The following is a 27,306-nucleotide window of genomic DNA, read 5'->3' on the forward strand; positions in this document are numbered from 1 at the left end:
GGGAAACAAGAGCCCGAGGCTCTTTTTAATTGTTGGACTAATTGGGCCCACAGCCCGGTTTGGGCCCGGTTCAACCGGTTCGGCCCGTTCGGTCCAATCTTGGACCGATTTCTTCGAAATTGGTGTCAAAATTCTCGTTTGATGAGCTCTATCCTAATTTGATATAATATTCGTGTTTCTAATATTCCTTATTAAAAATTAATTTATTAACTAATTATCTACTAATTTAACCGGGGTTTACATAGCCAAAAAAAATATTAAATAATTTATTATTTATTTTGATCGAATCAAAGGATTTTTTATTTAAATAAATAAAATAAAAGTCATAATTACCGAAATAAATTTTTTTAAAAATATTTACCGATTTGCGTTCTCCAGTGTAAACGAGATATGATACGTTTGTTACGCCGTGTCTATCTCGTTTACACTGTAAACGAGATAAGGTCGAACGGCGCCTATAAGTATAAGTCGTTTGCAGGCCGTTTCTAGACCTCATTTTGACGTAGTCAAACTCTTTCTCCCCTCTTTTTACCCTTTCCTGCCATATTTGAGTCCGATACGGTAATGGCACGTCAGACGGAAAATGATAGGGACATCAACAGACTAAACGAGACGTCGCATTACGCCGGGGGTAGCCGACTTCAAAATTAATTGTATTATATTCGATTAATCTAAGTATGTAAATATTGTTAGGGTCATGGAGGGACCCACATTGAAACTTAAGGGGGCATTTGCCCCACTAAAGTTTTGCAAGCAAATAATAATCATATATGAATGTATATCTTTGCCTCCATCATTTTATTATTTTTACCCATAATAAATTATAATATTTTTTTAGTTTCTTGTTAAAAAAATTATTTTATTAAACTTAGCATGCAAAAATATTTATCTTGTTAAATTTAATTTAGTATCAAAATTATAAATAAATAACTAAATCAACTTAATAAAAAAATAATAAGTAGTGATAATGTATTTTTTGAAACTAAACAATTAATTAATTACTAAATTGAAGCTTAGTCTTTTAAATATAAGTGAAATTATTAGTGTTTTTCTTTCAAAAATTAGTTGAGATAAAAAAATTTATTAACTATATTTTTATTTTAAATTATATGGTATTTTTTTATTTTGACTTTTTAAAATTATATAATATTTTTATTTTAACTCTTAAATGATTTTGCTTGCAATAGATTTTTAGTTTAAAAAATTTTTAATGCCATAAATATTATAACAAGTAGATTTTTTAATTGAGTGGGATTGTGGGAGATAATCAAGATAATCAATAGTTGAAAATTGTAATTAGTAGTTAGATAATTTTTTAAAAACATATAATTTAATTTTAATGTATTGACAATATAAATTTTTATACGTAGTTATTTAATTATATTATTTTTTTTTATAATTATCTACGTAATGAATGTAAAAGATTATTTTTTTATGTGACTATACATAATTGACTAGATGTATAAAAATCTTTAAGCTAATAATGTCAAAAATTAAATTAAAAAATATTGTTATTTTGAAAATAAAGAGAAAAAAATTATTATAAATTAAGTTTTCTTTATTTTATATAAATATACTTTTTATATATAAGTTTAGTTTTTTTAGTATATTTACCCCCACTATTAAATTTTTTTGGGTTCGTCACTGACAACCATCAACTAATTTTTTGTTCTTTTTTCTGGAGGTTATGATTCCTTGTATGAGAAATTTATGAACATGACTAGTCTAATTTTTTTCAGTTATATTTTCGATATCCAAAATTGTAAGGAAGTCAATTGGAGATATTTTTGGGACTATTGTTGGGCAATTCTCTTCAGTATCAACAACAGTTTGGAGAACTGTATTTCTCAAATCCGTTAGGAATTTGTTCTGAAACGGCTTATTATATTTTTCATCTCTTTGTTGATTCGGATTCTTTAATTTTCGAAGGTAAAGCTTCACCTACAAAATAAATAGTTTAAAAATTTTTTACACAAAAGTAGAAAAATATGAGTTATTGTGAAACACAAAAATTTTAAAACACAGTATACTCATTTAAAGATAAAGCATAAAAATTTTGAAAAATAACACCAAAAGTACCTATTGATGTTAGATCTAGGCTTACCCAATCTTTACTAATGTGATTGGGATTGCAATATATGGAGTTCTTAAGCAGTCACTATTAAGATCATAGTGTCTAGTAAGCTCTATTTGAAGCGTGTGGCTCAGGTTCAATGATGGGATGTTGCTTAATGTTCCAAACCCCATTTCATCGACAATATCTCTTTTATCTTCGAACATTGTTTTGAAAATCTTCACAACATATCACAAAAATTTAGGATAGTCTAGAAGTGACAAGCACTGAGTAAAATGCTTTAGGGACAAGACTGTAGGATTAATTTGGAACAATATTTGCTTCTGTAAGATTGGTATGACTTAATTAATATTTGCTTATAGACACATGGTAGTATGTTCCTAAGTAGTAGTAGTACTTTGTTCTTAAGTAGGGTACAAAAATTTATTATTATCTCTTTATAGGTTAAAAATTCTTTTTTTCGTTCCGCAGAGGCCTCGCCTTCTAGTGCCCTGACGAGTTAGCCATACCCTTCCTCCACCAGACGCCATCGTCCCGTATCTGGCTGAGGCCGGATTCGGCGACACGGTGCCCCTCAGGGACTTCACATTTGACAATTCCCTGATTTCGGCACTCGTGGAACGATGGCGTCCGGAGACGCACATGTTTCATCTCACGTAGGGTGAGGTCACTATCACCCTGCAAGACGTGGCATACCACCTAGGCCTACGTGCACACGGGAACCCCGTTGGGGGTGCCTTCATGACTTTGGTAGGTGGTACGGCACAAAGACGTGGGTCATGGTTGAGCAGCTGCTTGGTGCCAGGCCTCCGGTGGCGGACAGCAGGCTGTGCAGAGGAAGGAGTCGTTCATGCTGAAGCTGGTTTGGTTGCGTGATCGTTCAACGCATCCATGTACCACTCGTAACCGGCCCTGCTTGGACTATAAGCAGCGTTAATGAGGTATCTCTTGCCTTCGGCTGACTTGAACCGAGACATGAAATTTGCAGCCATGTGTCTTATGCAGTAAGCATGGTAGGCTCTTAGGGATGCCAACCACTGTCATCGGAGCTAAGCGCGGCCTTGATAGCCTGAGATCTGTCAGAGATTACCAGCAGGCCGTCTTGTGGGGTGACGTGGCGTCTCAGATTAGTTAGGAAGAACGACCATGACTCGGTGCTCTCGGACTCCACAATGGCAAAAGCAATCGGCAGGATGTTGTTATTCTCGTCTTGCGCCACCGCAATAAGCAACGCACCACCATACCTGCCATACAGATGCGTACCATCTACAGAGACAAAGGGCTTGCAATGCTTGAAGGCTTCGACACATGACGGGAAAGACCAAAATACCTTGTCGAACATACTGCAGTCATGTACCAGGAGGTGTCCATCATATAATGGTTTGACACGTAGGTCACAAATGGTACCAGGAAAACAGTTCTGCAGTGCCTGAAGCAACTTCGGAACCTTATTGTACGACTCTTTTCAATCTCCGTAGATTTATGCAATTGCCTTCTACTTGGCCATCCACACCTTTCTGTAGGATGGTTTAAAGTGATAGCTTACTTGGACCGCACCCTGCAAAACCGGAATGCTTACAGAGGGGTTCGACTGAATCAACAGCAAGATGACCCTGTAGATCATACTGCTGTCTAACTGACGATGGTCTTGAGACATGGTGGGTTCTAGACAACTATGCACTCCACCCACCCTCCGAACCTCCCTGAACACAACAAAACAGGATTACTTCAACTATGTCGTACACCTACTTAGTATATCGTATAGAAGTAATGAAAAGCACAAGTAAACTTAAGGTTACCAGTATCCGAGGTTCTGCCGAAGGGCTATACGGAGGCTCCATTGACACTCATTCTCAGCTTGGCGGCACTGCACATGGTAATTTAACCGGTCCGATTTGATCACCCGGTACTCCTTACTCCTCTGAATATTGTAGTTCTTCACACCCTGAAGCACTGCCTCTCGGCTTCTAAACTTGTGGCCGACCCAAAACTCTACACCGCCGTCTAGATTGTAATCCTCTTCACCCGTGTCAAGAAACAGAGTCCTCTCATGTATGGCGTCCAGATCCAGACTGTGATAGTGAGACGAAACTGCCGAAAGCGCCGGTATTGGAAGAGGTGGGGGCAGGACATGGCGGGCCACGGTCGGAACAGGTGTCTCCGGAACACACTCATCCTTATCTCCACTATCGGATAAGTCGCTGTCACCACTGTCCCCCACGTAATCCTCGTCCGACTCCTCCTCGCCCTCCTCTGCCTCATCCACTAGAACGGCGACATGAATGGGCGGTGGTGCGAGGAGTCGGTCGTCCTGCACATAGGTCGAGTGTACGGAAGGACCACCGCCACCGTGTCCCACCTCTGCAGAAAGCTCCATTACTTGCTCCACCATGATCCTCTCATGGATGTCGAACATTACTTGCACATGCTCATCCCCTAGAAGTCGGAATAGTCGAAACTAGAAGACTCCGTTACCCATGGGTGCCAGCAACCTATACGCCACCCTTCCGATTTCCCTCGTGTCTGTACCACCGAGCTTACTCAATATCAAACTCCTCAAATCGGGCAACGTCTCCACCCGCTGAGTGCGAAACAATATCGGATCCTCATACTCAAATGTCACCCCATTGTCGCCGTTTCTCATACGACAGTTGGGATAAACAAGCACAACTATATATGGACTATTACTGGCCATTAATGCCGTGTATTTGTGAGAAATAAGAGACACACAAAAAATATGAAAAATTTGTGAAGAATACCAAGTGTAAACGTGTCATATCTCGTTTACACTGTAAACGAGATATATGCAATGTCATCTTATTTATACTGTAAACGAGATATGACTGAAAAATGCAAATCGGTAAATATTTTTAAAAATATTTATTTCACTAATTATGATTTTTATTTTATTTATTTAAATAAAAAAAAATTCTCGAATCAAATAAATAAATAATTAACTAACATATTTAATTTAAATAAATAAAATAAAATAAATAAATAATATTTTTAAAAACATGACAGGTGAACTATACTATTAACTGAAAAAAAAAATTATTTTAATAATATATAATAGATTAAATGATGAAAACATAACAATTGCTTTAGGTGCCATTTTTCAAATACAAATAAAATTATTAATGGTAATCCCATCAAATGAGATGACATTATGAGGTGGCTGTGAGCCTGAGCCTGTGAGCCTGTGAGCATGCCTAGTAAAAGTACTAACAAACGAATAGAAATTAGATCCTCTCTATTTTTATTATACATTTTATAAATGGGATAAAGAATAAGAAATATTAAAAAGTTAAGATTATATTTTATCTTTAATTGAAAACAAAAATTGAAAAGAATTATGGTGCCTACTAATGGACTTTATCCGGTAAGTCCACGTGACTTTGTTCGTGGCAGGTAAGTGATGTCTCTCTCTTTCTTATTGCGGCGGTTTTGACAGTACTCACTGCTCTGATCGATGAGTTTATTTTGTTTCACACTTACTTTCCCTTGTCTGGGAAGGAATCAAGAATAGTGGTTGATCGTCCTTCAGGTACTCTCGAAATCAAACAGGTAAACCAATATCTGCTATTCTCGCCACCAATTTATGTAAAGAAAATAAGAATCTTCATCTTCTTATCATGTGTGCTTGGCAACATAATTTTAGCGTGCACTTACCTTTTCTAGCATGCCATCTATCTGTTTGATGAAAGAACAAATTCTTTGTGTTTGGTTATTCTTTCATAGAATTGATTTCTGAAGTAATAATAGAATTGATTGTTAAACTATTGATCTCTCAGATGCTCAAAGATTCCTCTGAAGATCAGGAATTAAGTAATATGAAGGTAAAACTGTAAATCTTCCTCTTTGATTTAAAGAACTTGAAGGAATTTGCACCTCTTTCCTTTGGTTTTGAAGCAATTTCAGGGGAATATCTGTGGCAGGTTAGAAATTATGATGCAGCAGAAAGTGTAGCTCAGAGGTAATAATGTTGATATTCTATTTCTCTGTCTGACTAAAAATAGTAGTTCTAAGTTCATACTTCCTAGAATGATCTGCATGAATTTTCGGTGTTTCTGGAATCCGATATTGCAATTGTTTTGACATACAATATTAGTTTCTTCTGTTTGGATGGGATGCAGCTTAAGGAATAGTCATGAGGAATCAGCTAAGGTTTCTTCATTTCCATTGGATTTGGGTAGCGGTTTGTGCCCCGTGGATTCTCTTGAACCAACTTCTATTAAGGAAGCTGGAAACTTTTTCTTGGTTCATAAAGTAACCCAGTCCTCACCTTCCCCTGCAATGTGTTTTGTGGCAAAGGTTCCTCAAGATGAACAAGAATCTCATATTGTAGCTTTTAGTTCAGAAGATGGATCCCGGAAGTTGGATGACGAGTCGACTTCATCTAGGACCATAGGTGTACGGGATGTACATATTGTAAGAACTTTTTAACTGCATATATAAGCTTTCACTGCACATCAAATTGTCAATTTTTTGTTTCTACTGCATTGAAGGTCTTCTTGTGCACAAATAGGAATAGCATCATAAATCTCATCGCCAGGCACAAAATTTATGGTTAATACCTGGCAAATATTTGTTCTCGTACTTTCCAGTCGATGCGGTTAATGGAGGACTTCCTCCATCTTGCTAAAGAAAATACAGAAAAGGATGTGGAAACTTGTGGCATACTTGGTGCTGTACACGTAAGAATAATTCAAATCCATAGCTATATTATGCCTTTGGTTGTCTTATCTCAAATTTTCTTGTGCCCATAAAATTTCCATAGGTATGTTCTATTTATCTTGTATTAAATATTAGAGATTTCTGGTTAATCTTTTCTGAAAAAAGAATGAAGAACCTGTCATATGATAAAATGCTTTGCACTGATATGATTATTTCCTACAATTCTCCAGGAGAATGGAACCCTCTATATGACTACTCTGATCATACCTAAGCAAGAATCAGCTTCCAATTCTGTTAGTATACATATTGCTCTTTTACATTCTTTTACATTTGGTTTTGAAATCTGAGTTTGATTTCTATGCAGGAGCACTAAAAAACTGTGTTACATTTACATACAATTAGGTGCATATATAAAAGTGGTTTTGTTTGATAGTAAGTGTGAAAGTTAATTGCTTTTGTTTGTGTAGCAGATTCTACTTGGATGTCAGTATAAAACACTAATTGTGCATAGAATTTAAAGTCTTGTGCATAGAAATTAAAATCTTCAATATTTTTAGCACATATTTTTTTGAGGGCATAATATTTTATTGCTGCATTTTGCTAACTTGCTGCACTAAATCACAGTGTCAAGCTACAAATGAGGAGGAAGTTTTCAAAATTCTAAATGAAAGATCTCTTTATCCTGTGGGATGGATCCATGTATGTCTTCCTACCTTCATCACTTTGTTAATTGAGTGAGTCTGTTGGTGTGTTCCCTGGTAGCTTCGGTTTCTGGCCTTTACAGTGAATTTGCGAATTGGGATTTTAGAGGGGATGAGAGGAAAGGTAAAAACTTGGTGAGTAAAGTGGAATCCATTTTGAAGCCCTTCCCTTTCTTCTTTCCCTCTAAGACCCCAACTCGAACACACATCGAAACTTTACAAACAAATCCTCATGATTGGATTGGATTGGATATGGCAATCTATTAAATAGGGTAGTACTTCTCTAAAAATTCTGTATTTAGCATGGTAATCACTGAAGCACACTCACAGTTCATATATGAATTAAACTTATGACATGTTTCTCCATTGTTATTTCTGAAATTGTGTCTTGTCTAAGATATTAGAGCACAATTATAAACTCTTATGCAAGACTATATCATTCTTTTTATCCCATGTCACCATACATGAGATCAGCAACAGCCATTCTTCTTGAATTGGCTTCTCTAACCGTCATCATATTTTGAAAAATTTTTAGACACATCCTTCTCAAAGTTGTTTCATGTCATCAGTGGATCTGCACACTCAATATTCCTACCAGGTGATTGACCGAAGTATCATGTACTATTCCTTGCCCTTTTTCTTTCTTGTTAAAGGATTTCTTTGTTCAATAACTTCACATCCGGATATGAATGTCATACATGTTCAAAACATTTTACCGTGTGAATCAAATTGAAATTTGATTAGCACCATTGTTATTACTTGTATTAAATAGTTCATATGTTAATAGAATTTATAAGACAAATTTGCAGAGCATCTGTTATGTTTGTTGGTGACCAGCACTCAGAACCAGCATAGGTAAGGATAAGAACACCCCCCCCCCCCCCCAAAAACAAAAAAAAAAGTTGATGACTAAAATTTGATAGCAGTTTACTTATACTTTGTGAAAGTGCTACACCATGACTGAATATTCCTTCTAACAATGACTCAATGAATTGCAGGTGATAATATTAATCAAAGTAACTCTTAAACTGACTTGAAATATATTCAAACTTTTCCCTTTATACATTGCTGTTTAACTCACTGTTTGGCTTTGATGTATCAGATGATGATTCCTGAGGCATTTGCCATTGTCCTAGCTCCTACAGATACCTCAAGGTCTAGTTGTCTTGAATTTTATGACATCAACAAATGCTGACCAAATATCTACTCTATTTTACTAGAAATCCATGTGTTGTTTATCTTGAAAAGTTCTTACTCTTATAATTGCATCCAATTTGCATATATGGTTAAAAAAAGGGTTGGGTGAGTGAAAAATGTTTTTGAACAAGTCTATCTTATTTGTTAGCTTTAATCTGATATGTTATATGAAGAGACTCTTTATCTATAGTATTAAGGACAAATTACGCTCACATTGTATGATATTTAGTGAAATTGAACCCGGCTTTTAGAATATTATGCATTAACCTCCCTTGAAATTTAGGTGATATAGACGTGTTGCCCTTGAGTAATTACTAAACATTCCCATGAACAATATAACTTCCCTTATGGACAATTCAATACCATTTGAACAAATAAAAGAGAGGCCATGATAAATTTCATCAAACATCAGGGAGGATCATTGTAATTTTTCCAAATATTAGTTTCTCTTGAACCATATAATGTAAGCCATTTTTCCAAGTAGCATTAGTGCTATTTTTAGGGAAATTAGATAAAAAAAATTATATATGCAGCAAAGAATTATGATGTTGAGAAATCTTGTAACATATATGCTGATGAAAATATCCCCTCACAGGAGCTGTGGACTATTTCGCCTAACTGACCCTGAAGGAATGAATATACTAAAGAATTGCATGGACAAAGGATTCCATCCACACAAAGACCCTGATAATGGCAACCCCTTGTATGAACATTGCTCCAATGTCTACAAGAACTCCAATCTAAGGTTTGAAATATTCGATTTACGCTAAACTCTGATTTTGATGTCAGCACACACTGTTCTTTGACATAGATGGAGTACCATTAGTTAATTACCATAAGAATATCCTAGTATCTCTTTTTTTTTTTAATTAAAAAATGTTATTTAATACAAGTTGAACCTATAATTTCATACAAATTACTCAAGTCCTCAACATTAACCGAAATCTGAATGCTTGAGGCTTGTCCTAGTTACACTCGACATTTTGATGCTGATGTAATAATGTTGTAATAATGTTAGTTAGCTTTTTAATGCTACTCTCCTGTAGTTTAATGTTTTGTTTGGACTTTAAAAGAAATAAATTTGATTTTTTTTTTCTTTTTTTCCTTTGTAGTCCTGCTTCCCACTTAATTTACTTATGTAAGTACACTTATAATTCACAAAGTTGGACATTGATGCAACACACAATCCAAACTATTCACAAGAGTTAATGTTTTACCTACATGAATTTAAATCAACACGAGTATATAGTTCAATATCTCTTAATTTTTCAAATTGATTTTCATCATCAATGTTATATGTCCATTTACATCCCATTAACCATTAGATAATACGTGGATTATATTGCTTGAAAGAGGTCCATTTAGTGGGAACAAACTATTTCACATACACAAAACAACTATAGTAAATGGCAATTTTATTTGTTGAAAGTAAAACAAATGCTGTGGTTGTCGACTGAGCAAAACCAAACCTAACATTAGGTGAATCAAGTTATAATTGATATTTGCGGTTATTACTTCCGTAGATGTTGAACATATTTGCATACACGTTTAGAAGCTAAAGCTGTCCATAACCAATCATGCTACATATATATTATATATGATCCAAGACAACAAGAGAGATGCAAGTATGCAACTAATGAAAATCCAAAGAATATCCATGACACTGTATCTTTTCAACCTAATCAATAACGAGGGCCGGGGCAAGAAAGAGCCCAAAAAAAAAAAAAAGTCAATTTGAAGCAAGCACACGTCCTAGATCCAAGACAAAACCAAGTCTTTTTTAACTCTTTAAAGTCAGAAAGTGAGACTTCTTTCCTCTTACATAAAGCGTTATATTCTCAGTTCTCACGCTCACCAGTCACCACATTAATTATCTTTATATGAATAGTAACATATTATTCTTTTATATTCTAGAAAAAAGTTTAGCATTAGAGAAATCAAATACAATTAAATGATCTCCAACAATGTCTTGACATAAATATATTTGGGCCTATCTTAAATAGAATTGGTTACCAAGGTTGTTGAATGAGTTAATATTTATCTGTGAAGTTTTAATTTATTCAATTCAGTCTTATAATTTTATATTTGTGATTCAAGTTAATCTCTCAATTATTTTCCATTAACAGTGTGCTAACGTGGCATACTAACATAGATTATTAGTGTCACATGTCAAAATATTATTTGTCTACATGTAATAAGGTGATGACGTGTTAGTTAGTGACACGTATTATGTTAATGTGGACGGACTATGTAGTAGAACACATTTTGGTCAGGTATTGTTTTGAGTCGCATGTCATAACATTATTTATCCATGTGTCACCAACATATTATCATTACAAACGACTCAATTTTATCCCTAAATTTTATAAGGTGTCTCAGTTTAGTTTTTGAAATTAAAAGGCATGCATCAAAATAGTTCATGCACCGATTTTTCTCATTTTTTCATAAATTTAAAATTTTTAACATTTTTAAATATATTAATTTTCTTCTATTATTCACATATTGCTAAAATTTTTATAAATATTTTTTATTTTTTAATTTTAATTATACAATTTTTTATAATAATTTAATGTTAATAAATTTGACAATATGTAATTATGTTATTTTAATAAGAGAATTATATGATTGACTAAAATACATATTTTATTTTTGGTCCAAAATACACATATTTTATAGAAAATAAAATATTTATAACAATTTATTTAAGTTTTATTTAATTTATTAAGGATCAGTATCACTAATTAATTAATAAAAATAACTACATATGTAAAAAATATTAAAAAGGATTTGTTTGAAAAATACTAAAGAGAGAGAGATTAAATTTATCTTTAATATAAAAATTAATACTTTTTACCTTTTTCCCTATCTTTTAAATTTGTCATCAAAATCAAACATTCACACATATTTTATATAGCCATAAAAATATTATTGACCTTATCCATTAAGAAACAAATAAACGTAATAAATAAAAGAAAGGTACACTTTTTTGAGAAATACTAGGCATTCAAGTATTTTTTGAACCAATTTTTTAATTAAGTTTGTGTGCTTCTTTTTGTTGATATTGTTGTTAAAAAACGTTGAATACCATTAAAATTATCATCGGATTTATCAAATAAATTTGTCAGTAATTAATTTACCGTCAGATTGAATTTGACGATATAAACAGTGCTGAAAAATTTTTACTGACAGATTATTTCGTCCGGCGTTAATTACAAGCAGATTTCTCAATTAATATGATGAAAATAAGTGGTTGAAATCCGACAATAAATTTGGTGCCATATTATGTTTTGTTGCGTTCAATTACCGTCAGATTATTCCTCTGATAAATTCTACGATAGTTGTTTTTTTTCTTCTTTTTTTTGCATAATTAGTGCACAATTAGTAGTCAAATTCAAATTTTTGTTTACAAAATTAGGGCACAAATTCAAAATTACATTAAACCAACAAATGATTTTATTAAATATCAATTATCTGAATATAATAAAAAGTTAAAAAAGTAGAATACAATGAAATAGACATAAATTAAATTAAATCCCTAGACCCTACAAATCCTGGTAATCGTCGTCGTTATCGTCTTCCCCTTGCTGAGGCAGCAGAGTAGGTGCTGATGTTGGGGTCCCATTAGTAGCGTTGCCGCTGGTACCAGTAGCACCGCTGCCTCCAGCGTGCATCTGCTCGTTGTACACCTCCATATATTCTTGCAAACGCTCTAGCCACTCTAGCTTCTTCATCAGTTCCGAGCTGAAGGCAACGGTGTCTCTTACGCGTGCAAGAAGCTCGATGTACCTCTTCTCAAACTGCTGAGCTTCTTGGTGAAACTCCTGTGTGATTTTTTGCACGTCCTTTTTCAAGTCGACAACTTTCTCGAGATCGGCAGGGCTAGTGGCAGAGGCAGAGGTAGAGGCAGATGAAGCCGCCAATACGGAGGTGCGGAGGCTGCTGGTGAAAAACAACCCCAACTCGAAGATGCGATTCATATAGGGCTTAGAGGCAGTCTTACATCAAACCCTATCAGGATCTACCACTGAGGCATCGAAGCCAAGGTCGACCCCACTAGGCGGCTGAGATTGCTCGATCGCGACCTCCAATCTCTGTGTGTAGTCCTCCTGTGTAACACAAGTTGTGATTAGTATGGCAGTTAATTGACTTTAAATCGAATAAATTTCAAAGTTAGAATTAATTAAAACTCACATAATGAGCCGCAGATCACTCATAAGCAAATCTCTTCATGTTAGCCTTCAACATAAGGGTATACTTGAAGGTCTCTGCTAATGTCGCCTCATGATCCAACGACTTAGACTACACATATTAAAACCAACTAATAAAATAAATCAAGTAACAATTCATTCAAGTAATAATTAACAAAGATTAGCAAATTATATACATACCAGCCTACTTTTTGTCTTCATAAAAGTCACCGACCCACTAGTATAATTCGACGACCTCGGCGAAGCCTTGTTAGTTCTATTTGTCAGACGGAGACACTTGAATCCTTCATTAGTACTAAAATGGACATCCAGTTCCTTCTTAAGATCTGAATATAGCCAAATCGTGAGGTAGTCGCGCTTCTGACGAGCGTTCTGCATCATCTGCTGAAGTCACCTAGCTATCCGGTGGTTGTAGATCTTCCTGATCAAGATATTATGTTCCCAATCCCATATAAATTTTTCCTGCACAAAGTAATTCAACAACATTAGTTAGTAAAAAAATACAGTTAAAATACAGTTAATTCAACAATATTGGGTTCTTACCGCCTATTTCTGAAACCATCGCTCTATGGTCTCAACAGGGATATTCGTGTAGCTTGGCCATGGGTTGTCATACATGGACTTAATTACATTGAAGATCTCCTATGCACATGCATTATTGTTTGGTGCAAACCTATCAATGAAAAACTTAAGATTAGCAAACACATAAAAACATATAAAACTTAACAAATTCAAAATAGATTGCAGATAAAAGACATTAAAATAGTATGTACTCACACTTGCATGCCATCATGCCAAATCCTCATCTGTATGACGGGCGGTGGTGGAGGGGCATCTGGCTGGGACGCATTCGAGGAATCACCCATTGCGCCCTCTGAAAATGGAGCTGTAGAGGGCAGAGAGGGCGTAGCAGAAGGAGCCATGTAGTTCGGGTTAGAGACCACGATGAACTGCTGGTCCACTGGACCCGCCTGTGACATCACAGGGGTCAATGGAATAATCGGGATAGAGGGCGATGACTGAGCAATCCCTAGGAATCCGGTGTAAACCCTCCCTTTACCACGACCATGAAACCCACTCGTTCTACTTCTGCTACCTGTCGTTATGCCTACAAAGAGAATATATTATTAACACTAATCAGCATATATACAACACAAATCCTTCAATATTTATATTATTTCAAAAGAGGTAATGACCAAATCAGTACCCGAAAGATTCAAATGCTGACATTTTGGTACCTCACTATTGTTATTGACAAAATGGTCCTTAAAAGATTTTAAAATTTGACAAGCGTGCTCCCGAGCTCGTCGGAGCAAATTTCCGACAAACACAATACTGACGTGGCCACCATATTTTGGTGACTTGGCAAACCACCCCCAAAGTTCCCTCCCCAACGCACACTCCCTCCCCTTCCCTCTCCCTCCTTGTCGCAGCCCCATCCCTAACGCACACTTCTCCCCCATCGCAGTTCCCGCCGCATCTTAACCCCCTCCCCAACGTACACTTTCCCTTCCTCCATCAACACCACCATTCACAGCAACAACAACCTCCACCACTCTCCCTCTCCAACGCACACTACCCCTCCCTCCCTCAACCCCACCACTCGCAGTAACAATAGCTTTAATATCAACAGCAACAATCATCTCCACCACTCCCCCTTCCCCAATGCACACTCCCCTCTCCCTCCCTCAACACCACCATTCACAACAATAACAACCTTAATAACAATAAAACTCAGAAAAAACAAACAAATTCATATACAATCAAAATAAAATAAAATAAAACTTAATACAGACACTACCAAAGCAAGAATAGAAGAAAAACACCAGACTAAGAGGGGGCACGACACGATGGAGCCAAGATGGAACCCAGACAGAGGAGGCATGGCAGCGACTGGGGCTAGCAGCAAGTAGATACAAGCAGTGAAGGCGACAGCGGTGAAGGCGCACAGACAACGCAATGCCATGAAGGAGACAGACGACACTGGCGGACGCAGAAGATCCGACGACGAGATGGCGACAGTGTGGTGTCGATGACACTGGCTCTGTAAGACTGAGAAGGTTGATTTGGGGGAGAGTGAGTTGAGAGTGTGAGAGTTGGGAAGGGGATTAGAATTCAAAAGAGCAAGGGAAGGGGATTAGGGTTCAGAAAGGGGAATTTTGGATTGAGGAGGGGGGAAGCGCGTTGGGGATGGGGGATTAGGGTTTAGATCGGGAGAGAAGGATTAGGGTTGGGGAGGGGGGAGAGTGCAGTCAGAAAGGGGAAGGGGGAGTGCGTTGGGGAGGGGGAAGGAGAAAGAGAAGTGCGTTGGAAAGGAAGAAAGGAAGAATTAGGGTGGGGGAGGGTTTTTGCCATGTCATACAAAATGTAGTGGCCATGTCAGCACTGTGCTTGCCGGAGATATGCTCCGGCAAACTCATGGGTACGTTTGTCAAATTTTAAAATCTTTTAAGGACCATTTTGTCAATAACAATAGTAAGGTACCAAAATGTCAGCGTTTGAATCTTTTGAGTACTGATTTGGTCATTATCTCTATTTCAAAAAAAAATTGACATAACCTCTACTAAAATTAGACATATATCCACATTTACGATTCTCACAATTCTAACTAACATCAATTCACAGCATCAATCAAAACTCAATTAAATTCACAATATTTTCAGTAGAATATATTGACTTGTTTATACATTAAAAAGACAACATTTTTATTTGAGTTATGCTTAGAAATTTTAGCAAATAATTGTTATACATGTTCATCCAATTATCATGAGGTTTATTTTTCAATAATGACTTCATAATATATTACTTCATATTTATTTATAATAGTTTTATAATTCTTATGCATTCATATAGATTAACATAATGAATACTCAATCAGAACTAATCATTTACGTTCTCATTAATTCATAGAAGTTATTATATTGCATAAATTGCAAGACATAAGTACTAGTACATATAACATATGATGATTTAGGTACAATGTATAATTAATACAATTTATATAATATTCATTTTATATCTTCAAATATCACAAGCAAGTGAATTAAACTTAATAGATGAAATAATATTTGGTATAGTCACATAGAAAATGCTAATTATTAATTATTTAGACATTAATAAAAGGATTTATCTTCAATGGCCTAAACCCACTCAACACTAAACATGAAGTCTCCACCCTAATTAACATTCCATTCTTCTAAAACATGCAATTAGCATATGATAACCAATAATAATTAGTTTCACTTACTAACTACAAATTAACATATAACTAAATCCTAAATTAACTTAAACAAAGAAAAAGAGTGACCATGGAACCTGAGCTTCAAACAGAGGAAGAAGAACTCAGGGAAGGAAGATACAGTGGCAGTGACAGCCGCTGCTGGTGGAGCACCATGCCGGTGTTAGAAGGCAATGTCGAAACACGAACAAAGAGGGAGAGAAGGAGTCGCGGCTAACGGAGGGGAGAGGAGGAAAGGGCTGGTTTCGGTGACGGAGAGAGAAGGCAGCAACAGGAGACGCCAACGGCGACAGGACTGACGGAGCGGCGGGGAGAGGAGAGGCTAAGAGAGAGAGTGGGAGAAAAGAGGTTAGAGAGAGAGGGGATTTCGAAATGAAGGGGAGAGAGTTTGCGCTTCGAATTTTAGGGCTCGTTACCGTCGGATTTACCAGCGAATAAATTCGACAGTAACGCATTAGGGGTCACCAAAATGCAGCGTTCCGCTAATTAGGTTTATCGGCGAAAAAATTCGCCGATAAATCCCACACTACATTTTGTGCCAACTTTGTTCGTTTTTCCTCCAATTATTACCGGAAAATTTACCGTTGGTAAAGTATGCCTGCTTTTATTTGTGACCACGCTTTCATAAGCGTGACATCTAAATTGTGGCCAAATTTTAAATCAATCATCACCCACATAAAAGCGCGGTCATTGATCTCTTTAGGCCACGTTTTTAAAGAATGATAAGAAAAAAGCATGCCGATAGAACTTTTTTCTTGTAGTGAATGCACACTATAAGAAAAACGTTGAGTACCATTAGATTTACCGTTGAGAAAATGAATAAAATCCAATGGTAATATAATTACCGTCGAAAACAATCAGAGACGGTATAAACCTCGCTGGTAAATGTTTACTGTCAAAATTTTTTCGTCCAACGATACTTACTGTTGGATTTTGCAACAAATTATCAGCTGAGGCAGTCTCGCGCCAAACTGCATCTGGATCAATGACTGAAGTTGTAGAGCCATCGGTGGCGTCTTTCCCACCTTGCTAAGACTACTGAGTCGCGGCCTCTAGTCTGTGTGTGTAAAATTCTTGTGTAATTAACACAAGTTATTGTGATTAGTACGATAGATATACAGTTAATTTCTAATAATTTTATAGCAAAAGATAATAAGATGTATGTTTACTCACATAATGGTCCTGAGACCACTGATCAACAAATGTCTCTTTGTTCTCCTTCAGCGTGTGGGTGTACTTGAACGTCTCCGCTAACATCACCTCGCGATCTAACGACTTCGACTACACATGTTGCATTGAAACGATATGATTAGGATGCCTAGTAATGATATGAAGAATAATATAACTAAGTTATTAACAAAATGAAAGTCACTTTACATACCAGCCTGGCCTTAGTCTTTATGAAGGTCGCTAGGCTGCCAGTATACTTGGACAACCTGGCCGAGACCCTGTTAGCTCTGTTAGTAAGAGTGTAAGACGCCGATGCTGGAACCCCTTATCGGCCTCCTAATGAACAAACAGAGCCTTCTTTATGTCTGGTTGGAGCCACTACGTCCGGTGGCCCTGCCGCTGACGAACATCATTCAACATCTGCTGGAGTCGCCGACCCATTCTATGGTCGAATATATTCCTGATGGTAATCAAAGCTAAACTAAATTAAACTAAAATTAAACAATTATCAAACAGTCTCAACAACAATTTCTCAACAAAACAGTTATCAACATAGCAATTAACACAATTAGACAATTCTAAACACTTCAACAATTCAAAACCTAATGTATTAAATCTAACCTAACTTAATCAACCTAACTCCATTAAGATTAGAAAACTAAAATGAACTAACTTTGAAACTGATTCAAAATTAAAATTGAAATTCTATTCAAAGATAAACTAAATTAAACTAAAATTTAACAATTAACAAACAATCTCAACAACAATTTCCCAGCAAAACAGTCATCAACGCAGAAAATAATAAAATTAGAGAATTTCAAACATGACAACAATTCAAAACATAATGTATTGAATCTAACCTAAATTAATCAACCTAAATCCACTAAGATTAGAAAACTAAACTGAGTTAAATTTGAAATTAATTCAAAATTAAAATTAAAATTCTACTCAAACCCAAACTAAATTAAATTAAAATTAAAAGAATTAGAGAAGAGTTGCTCAAGAACTTGTAATAAAGAACAGAGCAGGAAATAAGGGATGAGGTGGATGTTGCAGCCTTGGTCGCCAAAGTTACGGTGGCCGCAGTTGATGGTGACAGCGAAGGAGAGAGAAAGAGAGAGAGGGGAGAAGGAGGCATCGGTGGTGGGGGTTGACGGTAACGGAGATGGGGTGACGACGGCGGTGGTCTCGGCGGCGATGGCAGATGACTGTGACGGCTGAGCCGAAACGCGCGAGAGAGAGAGGGGGATGGTGGTGAGGGTTGGAATAAGGGGGAAGGAGTTCGTGATTTGAATCTACGCCACTTTTACCGTCAGATTTACCGTCGGAATTACCATTGCGGGTCACCAAAACACATCGTTTCACTAAATTGAGTTACCGTCAGAAAAACGATAAAGGATGCGCCAATTTAATTTATTTTTCCTCCAAATATTACCGGCGGATATACTGTCGGAAAATAGAATCCGCCGGTAATTACCTAACCTTACGAATTCAATGTGGTTACCACTAGTAAATCAGACGGTAAATCTGCCACTACTCTGCAACGTTAAATCCGACGATAAATTCGACAATACTCAATATTTTTTTTGTAATGGCAACTTCAAAAACTAATTTAAATATTAACTCGCTGTTAAATTCCATGAATTGTAAATAAATAACGAAATATATAATCATTCATATACTAGGAAAATAATAATATCACTTTTAAATTGATAATGTCACTCTCTTTTAATTATATTTTTTATATTCTTCTAAAATTATCCTTCATCTTTATTTTTCATATCAATATTTTCTAATATTTTTTGTCATGTCCATAAGAATTGTGAATAATTTTGGAATAAAATAAAAACTATAATTAAATAAAGTAGCGTTATGAATATAAAAATAACATTATCATCATCTCTCTATACACAGTACACTAAGGCTGTATTATTGAGGCTTTTTGTTTGGCTTGCAAATATAGAAACAATTTTAATTTTAATTGGGCATGGCATGTGAATGTATCCGGTATAATTGCAACCGAAAGATCCTACAAGATGTAGTGTGAAAATGTGAAAAGTTTGGGAAGGTTGCAATTGGTCGGTTGCTTATAGTGTTTTTCACTGCAAATATTTTTCTATTTCAGAGTGATTACTTGAGAAATATATACGGTGATGAAGATGGGAATCTCCTTCTCCCCTTCCATAGAAAATAACCAGAAGAAGAACCAAATAAAGTCGCTGATGTCAAATCCGCGTTTCGCATCTTACTGCTTCTTTTCTAAATAGTAAATAATACAGGACCGCAGGTCCCCATACGAATTATTATCAGGGGAGGGATTGAAATACAATTAATGATTTTTTGTATATATATATATATATATATATTTGTGCATATGTTGTTAACAAATGTCCAAAGTACACTGGTTAAAAATATTACAAATAATAAACTTTAATAAAAAATATCATTCTTTTTAAATTTTTAATTAATTAAATACATTGATAATGTATACTACACAAAAGTGAGCAAATCTATCAATAATAATAATAATAAATCATTGAGAGGGAAAAATTATCAATAATACAATGCAACTAAGTTTCTAACTGTTTACATATAATTCTCTTATTATTTCTGTAATATAGCTACAACAAATGATGCTTTCTGCATTTTGATGTTCATTATTCTGCTTCCCTCTTTTTCCGGGAATCTGCTTCCCTTTTTATTTATATATGCTGTCGAGGGTGGATCCACCAACAACTCAGACAGGTCATACATATTAAATCTGTTACTGAAGAAGTGGTTGAGGAGGTGGAAATTAAAAATCCTCAATTCCTCTTAGTTGAATTGATAAAACAATTTTACTGTGAAAACATTATGATTTTCGTTGTAGAAACATTAAATAGAATTACTAATAATAGCCAAATTCTCTGAAAAAATCCTTTAAATTTGTAAGAGAAACTAAGAAATTAGTTAGATTAGTAATTTTTATTCTGTGTGAACTTTATTTGTTTGATTAAACGGTGAATGAAATCTCTTTTGTCCCTTTATCATCTTACTTATAAATTGGGCAGTAGTAGCAAGTAGCAACTGATTTTATCGTTTCTTTTTAATTTCAGTAATGTCAAACAAGAATGGACTATCATGGTGATTTTCATAACGCCTTTGATAGTTTGATGGATGCACCATTATTATATTCCAGCTATTATTTTATAAGCAATAATTGTTTTTTACTAGAAAAAAATAAATAAAAAAGGAAGACTTTTTAAGGTCATACTTGCATATTAAATGAAGATAATAATGGCCAATGGGGCTCAAGATTGCCCACTGCAACGTGCTTGTGTTGCAGCGGTGCTCATGCGAAAACTATGTTCATACTTTGCTCTGTGACAGTAATAATAAGTAAATTTAAATTTAAACTTAGGACTTGACAGGTATTATCAAATCTTCTTACCATACACTACTAGTCTAATAAGTAATAAGGGCTAAAATTATGAATTTCTCTTGTATTAATCCCAAGGAGCTAAGTAAATGAAATATTTGCGTTCGCCACTAAAATATAGATGAATTTACATCATAATTCCAAAGAAGGAAAGAACAAAAAAAATCCCGAAGGAAGATTAGTGAGCATTTTACACAGACATAATAAAACCAAGTCTATTGAAAAATTGAGGAATTTCTAATCCCTAATAAGGATGAACATTTCTACTGAGTGCGGTGGTACTAGAGAAGAACCCAAAGAGTTCTTGCCTATACGGCAAGTAAGACCGCCGTTTACCACTCTCTTTCCTCGCTCTGTTCATAACGTAATGCTTCTCGTGCGCCGAAGAACTACTAGACGACGACGACGACGACGTCGTTTTACCCTTCGTCACTTTAACTGCCTTCTTAACGGCGCCGTTTCCTGATCCCGCCTTCTCCGTCTTCGCCGTCGACGGCGGACTCAAGAACACGAATGCGTCCTTGCCGTCGCTGTTGCTCCGAAGCTTATGGTCCCTCAGCTTCCACAGCTTCGAGAACCCTGTCGAATTGCTCTTCCCCGCCATCTTCGGCGACCACTCGCAGTACGGTCCCTCCGTTGCTGCAGCCGTCGAAACCGCCGAAGACGATGAAGCCTCGTCGCGCTGTTGTTGTTCCATGAAGACCTTCTTCAACGGCGGCCGTAGTTCTGCTCCCCCGGCGTACTCGTCTGAAAAGAGAAGATTCTGATCGAAAATCGGGTACACCGGCCGGATCTGGCCGTTATCGAATACATCATCAGCGGAAACCGGCGAAACCTCGGGATTCGAAAACACGAAGCTGAACTCTTCCTCTTCCTCTTGTTCTTCGTTTACTTGTTCTTGTTCTTGTTCTACCTCTTCGGTTTTAGGTTTCTCGTCGTCGTAGATTCTGAGCTTGGCCGCGAAATCGTTTTCAAATTTTGCCGATAAATTCGGAAATGGTATAACCGAGACAGCTTGCATCGCGTTACAGGTAGTGTGAATACTGAATACTGAACAGTGTGTGTGATTTTTTGTTGGAAAAAATTTCAGTTATTGAAATGGAAACACGATAAATGGGTGATGTTAATTGTGTCTGTGGAGGGTTGGGTTTTAAAGGAGGTGGTTGGGGAGTACGATGAAGACGTTTGCAAGTTTCTCTTGGAATTGGAAGAGCCTTCTTTTTTGTGTTTAAAAATATCAGACGGTTTATTTGGTTTAATTTTTGGGGTTACTTGGTTCCGTTTTATATGTGAGGACTGTGGAGGAGGGTCTTCAATGGTGTGTGCCCTTTGATTTTTAAGTTTCTTAATTGGGCTTTGATTTCACACGCTGCACGTGTTGAACTATACACGCGGACCCTCAATCAGTAAGACAGGGAGCGCGTTACCTTCTTCGTACCTTCCAGAATGGACCACGTTATGAAGCATAACACAATTTTGCTGAAAATTTACTTTTTTTTTTCTTTTTTTTTTTTAATGTTTATGGTATGTTTCGATGAAATTTAACTTTGCTAGTTAGTTGGTGGATGAAAACTTGAATGGTGAATGCTATGGTGCCTAAGTCATGTTGCCTAACTTACTAAAAAAGCAAAGAAATAACATTTAATAAATTTTAAATATTTTATTTTTATTTTATACATTTTATTTTTTACTTATAAAAGCAAGTTAGGCAATTTAGGCACAATAATAAAAGGCACCATAGAATTCACCAACTTGAATACACAAGCTGAAAATCTTGCAGAGGAAGCAAAGGGACTTTCCATGCCGCAGAGCTCACGGGTTATGTAATGGATGTTAATATTGAGTTGGCTGTGATATCAGCGATGACATGAGCAACAAGGTAATTGCCTAGATAACTGCCTTGTTAGGATCATTTTATTTAAAAAGTAGTTTGTTAATTATTTTATGAAACTTAGTTAATTTATTTGTCTAATAAGACATACGAATGCTTTTAGAGATTATTTTTCAAGTTTAGCTAAACTAAGTGTACACAAATTTATATAAGAATTTGGCCATCAATTAACCACTTAATACTTTCTCATACAAAATAGTTTCCATACTTTAATAAAATTTTATGCATAATATAATAAAATATAAATAAAAATACACAAATACAGTTAATTTTATTATTTATAAAAAATTAATTACTCTATCAAAAAATTTATTATTTTACTATACAAAATTTAAATATTTTATAATTAATTATTCTGATATAAATTATATATATTAACTAAAAATAGTATTATACATACAAGTCTTTTTTTTAATCAAGTCTAACAAATTATTTAACATAACAAAAATTAATTATAACTAATATTATTTTAAATTTTATTATTTAATTTAATTAGACTTAATTCATAAAAAATTTAGATGTGTACCATTATTCATTAAATAATTTAATATCTAAGTATTTATAGTTTTATAAAACATTTCATACCGCAAAATTTTCCTTTTATACAAATATTTGAGATGCGTAGAAATCTATTAACAAGATTTTTTTGGTTGACATGTGTTAAATCCAAAACTTCTCTAATAATTAATAGTATATCTAGGAACTTATTTATCATTTCACCAACCTCGGATAATCATCCCAAACTTAATAATCTATTTTGTTTTTAATAAAAATTACAAAAATAAAGCACTGGGACTTGCGTGATGAACATGCAAAAGCTTATCCAAAAACAGAAAAGTATGAACAGACTCATTCATTAAGTTTCTGGATGTCAATAATAATCACCAGGTGACGCGCTCATTAATCAAATTTTGTGCGGATAGAAGCACATATGCTTTACTTGGTTAGGTGGTATTGTGTTTCGTTGACTAAAAAAATTAATAAATTAGTAACAAACATGCTTTGATTCTCATTACTTTCTATCCAAGAACTGCGCTGACCTATGAAACTTCAGTGGTCTTAATCTATATGTTTATTTGCATTGGGTATTTATATATATATAATACACTCGGCAATTCTAGAGTAAAAGCATAATCTTCATTGACTTTCAACTTCAACTAACTTTATGAGAAAAAGAGAAGTTTCTGCTTCTAGATTGAACGACCGCGAGAAATTGACCAATAATATTATGAATTCCAATCGAAAAACAGGGTCAATAGGATGGACATTTGTGATGGTGACGATATGTACAACAGGCGATAATTTCCTTCATCCATACCCGTCTCTCTTTTTTTTTTTTTTTTTTTCCCCATTTCTATATCAACATAGTTGATCCATACCAATCTTTTGAAAGGGATTTTTTCGGTAAAACAAATAGAAAAGGATAATAAAAGGGTTTCTGAAGAAAAGTAAAACATGACAATGAATAGTAACAGTTATTCTAAAAGCAGTGGTAATTTTAAGTTTTGAATTTTTTAATAATGAATGTATTAAAAATTTAATATTTGTAGTTTATTAATAATATTTTTTAACATAAATGCTTTATTAATAATTTGAGAGTAACTATTTCATTTACCGAAAATAGAAGTTTTCTTTTACAAATATGTAAGAGTGGGTAACAAGTCAAATAGAAAAATAATAAGGGTTTGAATCATAATTAATCCTAATTCTCAATTCCCACTATTTGGTGAAGTATAATTACTTTTTTCTCTCTATCCTATTAGATCCAAACCATGAGAGCCAATACTTCTAACTTTATTCGAGGAAGGAGAGGAAATGGTGTTGTTTGATGATAAAGATATCTACTGGTGGGGTGTGTTGAGACTTGTCACTTCTTTCCGTAGCCTAGTTGAAAGATTATTGGCCTATCAATCTTTTAATGTTGGCACTTTGGAATAAACACTATATTCTAATACTTTATTGCGAAGAGATGAATGATCAGAGTTGAAAGAGGTGTCTCTTGGACCTTTAAGAATTATATTCCAATTTGAGAAGATGCATGCATATATGCTTACAGAGGAGAGTGAATTCTCTGATGTTCGTATCTACAACTATATATATACATTTTTTAAAATTATAGTCTAACATTTATAAAATTAAATTAGTTTTACAAAAAAAAAATTTGTAGCTTGACAAAAATCTCTGACTAAAAAGATCAAGATATTTATAGATAAAAAATTAAATAATAAGATTTTTAGTTATGATTTTTATATGAAAAAATCTAACTTTTTATTAATAATTAATTTTATCATTCGTTATCTAAAATTTGAAACAATTTAATGTATATACTTTTATATTTAATTAGGTGTTAAGTCTATTTTTTTTTTTTACCAAAGATAGGAGACTCGAATCCGCAACCTCTTAATTGAATATGAGAAGACTATGCCATTTGAGCTATAACTCATTGGCAGGTGTTAAGTCTGTTGCACAAATAGAAATAATTAATTTTTATACTTGTTATTTAAAAATAATATTTTTTTCTCTATGTATATAAAAATATAATTAGATATTAGCATAAAAAAATTATATTGATAGTTATAAAATTAATTCAAAATTAATTTTTTTAAAACAATTGAATCTTGATTCTAATTTTTAATTATAACATTAGTATTCTCTCCAAATTATATGTAATAAATATTTGAAAGAAGAGAAATGAAAATATAGATTAAAAAGATAAGTGGTGAAAATTTAAAATTAAATAAAAAATTAAAAAAATATGTATATAATAATAATAATTTTTATTTGAATTATATTATTTTGTTAATTTTATTTTCTGTAGAACAGAAAGGTAAAAAAATAGAGAATGAAAGAAAAGAGAGAGAAAGATAAAGATGAAAAATGAGAGTAAATGTGAGAGTTTGTTAATTTTAAAAGAAAAAATTTTATTTTAATTGTAATAAAAAAATATCAGATTACATATTTTGATTTGACAAAATTACTAATATAAAATATAAATTATATATAGAGTAAAAATGATAGAGAGAAATAGAAAAATAGATAGAGGTAGATGAGAGAATTTAGGAAGGGAGTTTATTAATTTTGGAAAAAAATATTTTCGCTCAATTTTAATAAAAGAGTGTCATGTGACACATTTGATTATTAAATTAGATAGTAATATATGATATATAATATAGATATATTTTAATTTCAATTTTAATATTTTAATTTTAATTTTAATGCAATTAAAGAATGTCATGTACATTTTGATTGTCAAATTAGTAATTAGTCATTGATATTAATATTAATAATGATATATAAAATAGATAGAGTGGTTGAAGGAATAAGAGAGATAGAGAAAGAAAGAGGGAGGAGGAGAGAACTCTTTAATTTTAGAGGAAAAGATTTGATTTCAATTGCAATGAGGGAGTGACATGTGGCACATTTTGGTTGTAAAATTAGTATGGAGAAGGGAAGAATCATTTAATTTTGGAGGAAAAAAATTAATTTCAATTACAATGAGGGAGTGACATGTGGCACATTTTGGTTGTAAAATTAGTAAGGAAGAGAGGAAAATTCCTTAATTTTGGAGAGAAAGATTTAATTCCAATTATAATGAGAAAGTGACATGTGGCACATTTTGATTGTAAAATTAAAAATATATAATAGATTTTCGAAACATTGCATGAAAGAGGAATTAGACTAGAAGGCTCTTGAATCTATTGCAGATATTTAGATATTAGTTTTCTTTTGTATGAGGGGAATCGAGGATATGATAGTATACAAAGTCAACTAACTAAGCCTTTACAAAAAATTCTTGGATTATTGGTAACAACAAAAGAGTGATGAAGCTGCAATTGAAGTATGAAAAAATTGGTAATTTTTTAACTATTGTGCCTATCTACGTCATGAGACTTGAGGTTGCAATCAACAACTTCATGATGCGATGAAAAGAAAAGTGGAGAAGGAGTTATATGGAGAGCTTAGTTGAGGGTTGATTAGATGGGAAAGAGAGAGAAAGCCACAATGAACATGGAGAGATCTAAGAAATCTTTGTTTGTTAGTCTCATTAAAAGGGCTTGCAAGCTGGTTTGTCCAAGAAGATCATGGTAGAGAAGGAAGACAAGAGGAGGAAATCCACAGTTGCCCCAAAATCTTTAGTGTTTTTCTTTTGGTTTTATTATGAAAATGATAATGACTAATTTTTTAATGACAGATTTGAAAATGTTGACTTGAAATATTGGTTTTGTTGAGTTGGAGTTGAAAAGAGGGGATCTGTGATGGGTGGCAAACTCCAGTTTTTAAGAGAGGTGCTGTCGAAATTTTTCTAAAAATTTGAAGGAGTTTTAGTTATGATTTCGAAAATGAATTTGATTTGAATTAATTATCAGATGAGATAAGTTTTGAATACTTTTACGAATTTTAAAGAGAGTCGGGTTCCCTTGATTTGGTCAAATGGTTATTTTAATTCATTTGATTTTTAACAATAACGAAAAAAATTTGATTAACTAGTTAAAGACTTTAAAACAGTAATTTAAGTATAATTTCAAGAGTTTGGGAACAAGTGAGTAAGTTTGAAGGTTATGCTTGAATTAAGATGTAATTAGTGACAATTGGTTTGATGGAGGTTTGATGGTGATTTCAATATTGAGGAAGAGTCCGCAGGGGAGTATTCGTTTAAAAATGATCTCATAAAAAATGCAACGGATGATTGTGAAATAGAATTAGGCAGGGAAAGAGTCAATTCAAAACTTTTTCA

The 27,306-nt window shown here is 34.2% G+C and overlaps 2 protein-coding genes across 9 annotated transcripts; one reads left to right on the forward strand and one right to left on the reverse strand.

The window, feature by feature from the left end:
- Positions 1-5,457: 5,457 nt before the first annotated feature.
- Positions 5,458-9,746, forward strand: LOC112750009 (AMSH-like ubiquitin thioesterase 2). 8 transcript variants are annotated; one of them, XR_003175308.3, is made up of 11 exons: positions 5,458-5,638; positions 5,866-5,910; positions 6,010-6,047; positions 6,208-6,502; positions 6,679-6,768; positions 6,979-7,041; positions 7,373-7,447; positions 7,985-8,067; positions 8,259-8,304; positions 8,552-8,604; positions 9,242-9,746. XR_003175308.3 is itself a non-coding variant. In XM_025798485.3 (10 exons), the coding sequence occupies exons 2-10, from the start codon at positions 5,866-5,868 to the stop codon at positions 9,414-9,416; spliced, it is 897 nt and encodes a 298-aa protein (XP_025654270.1). In that variant the 5' UTR covers positions 5,458-5,638; the 3' UTR covers positions 9,417-9,746. The 8 variants fall into 8 exon arrangements, 6 of the variants coding, with proteins under 6 accessions (XP_025654270.1, XP_025654271.1, XP_025654273.1 ...); XR_011873311.1 differs by having other exon boundaries at positions 5,466-5,618; XM_025798485.3 differs by lacking the exon at positions 8,259-8,304 and having other exon boundaries at positions 7,985-8,047.
- A 10,983-nt stretch (positions 9,747-20,729) lies between these two features.
- LOC112750010 (uncharacterized) lies at positions 20,730-22,331 on the reverse strand. The gene has a single exon (XM_025798490.3). The coding sequence runs from the start codon at positions 21,699-21,701 to the stop codon at positions 20,925-20,927; it is 777 nt and encodes a 258-aa protein (XP_025654275.1). The 5' UTR covers positions 21,702-22,331; the 3' UTR covers positions 20,730-20,924.
- Positions 22,332-27,306: the final 4,975 nt, after the last annotated feature.

This window comes from Arachis hypogaea, chromosome 15 (assembly GCF_003086295.3).
Source record: "Arachis hypogaea cultivar Tifrunner chromosome 15, arahy.Tifrunner.gnm2.J5K5, whole genome shotgun sequence".
Taxonomy (NCBI): Eukaryota; Viridiplantae; Streptophyta; class Magnoliopsida; order Fabales; family Fabaceae; genus Arachis; species Arachis hypogaea.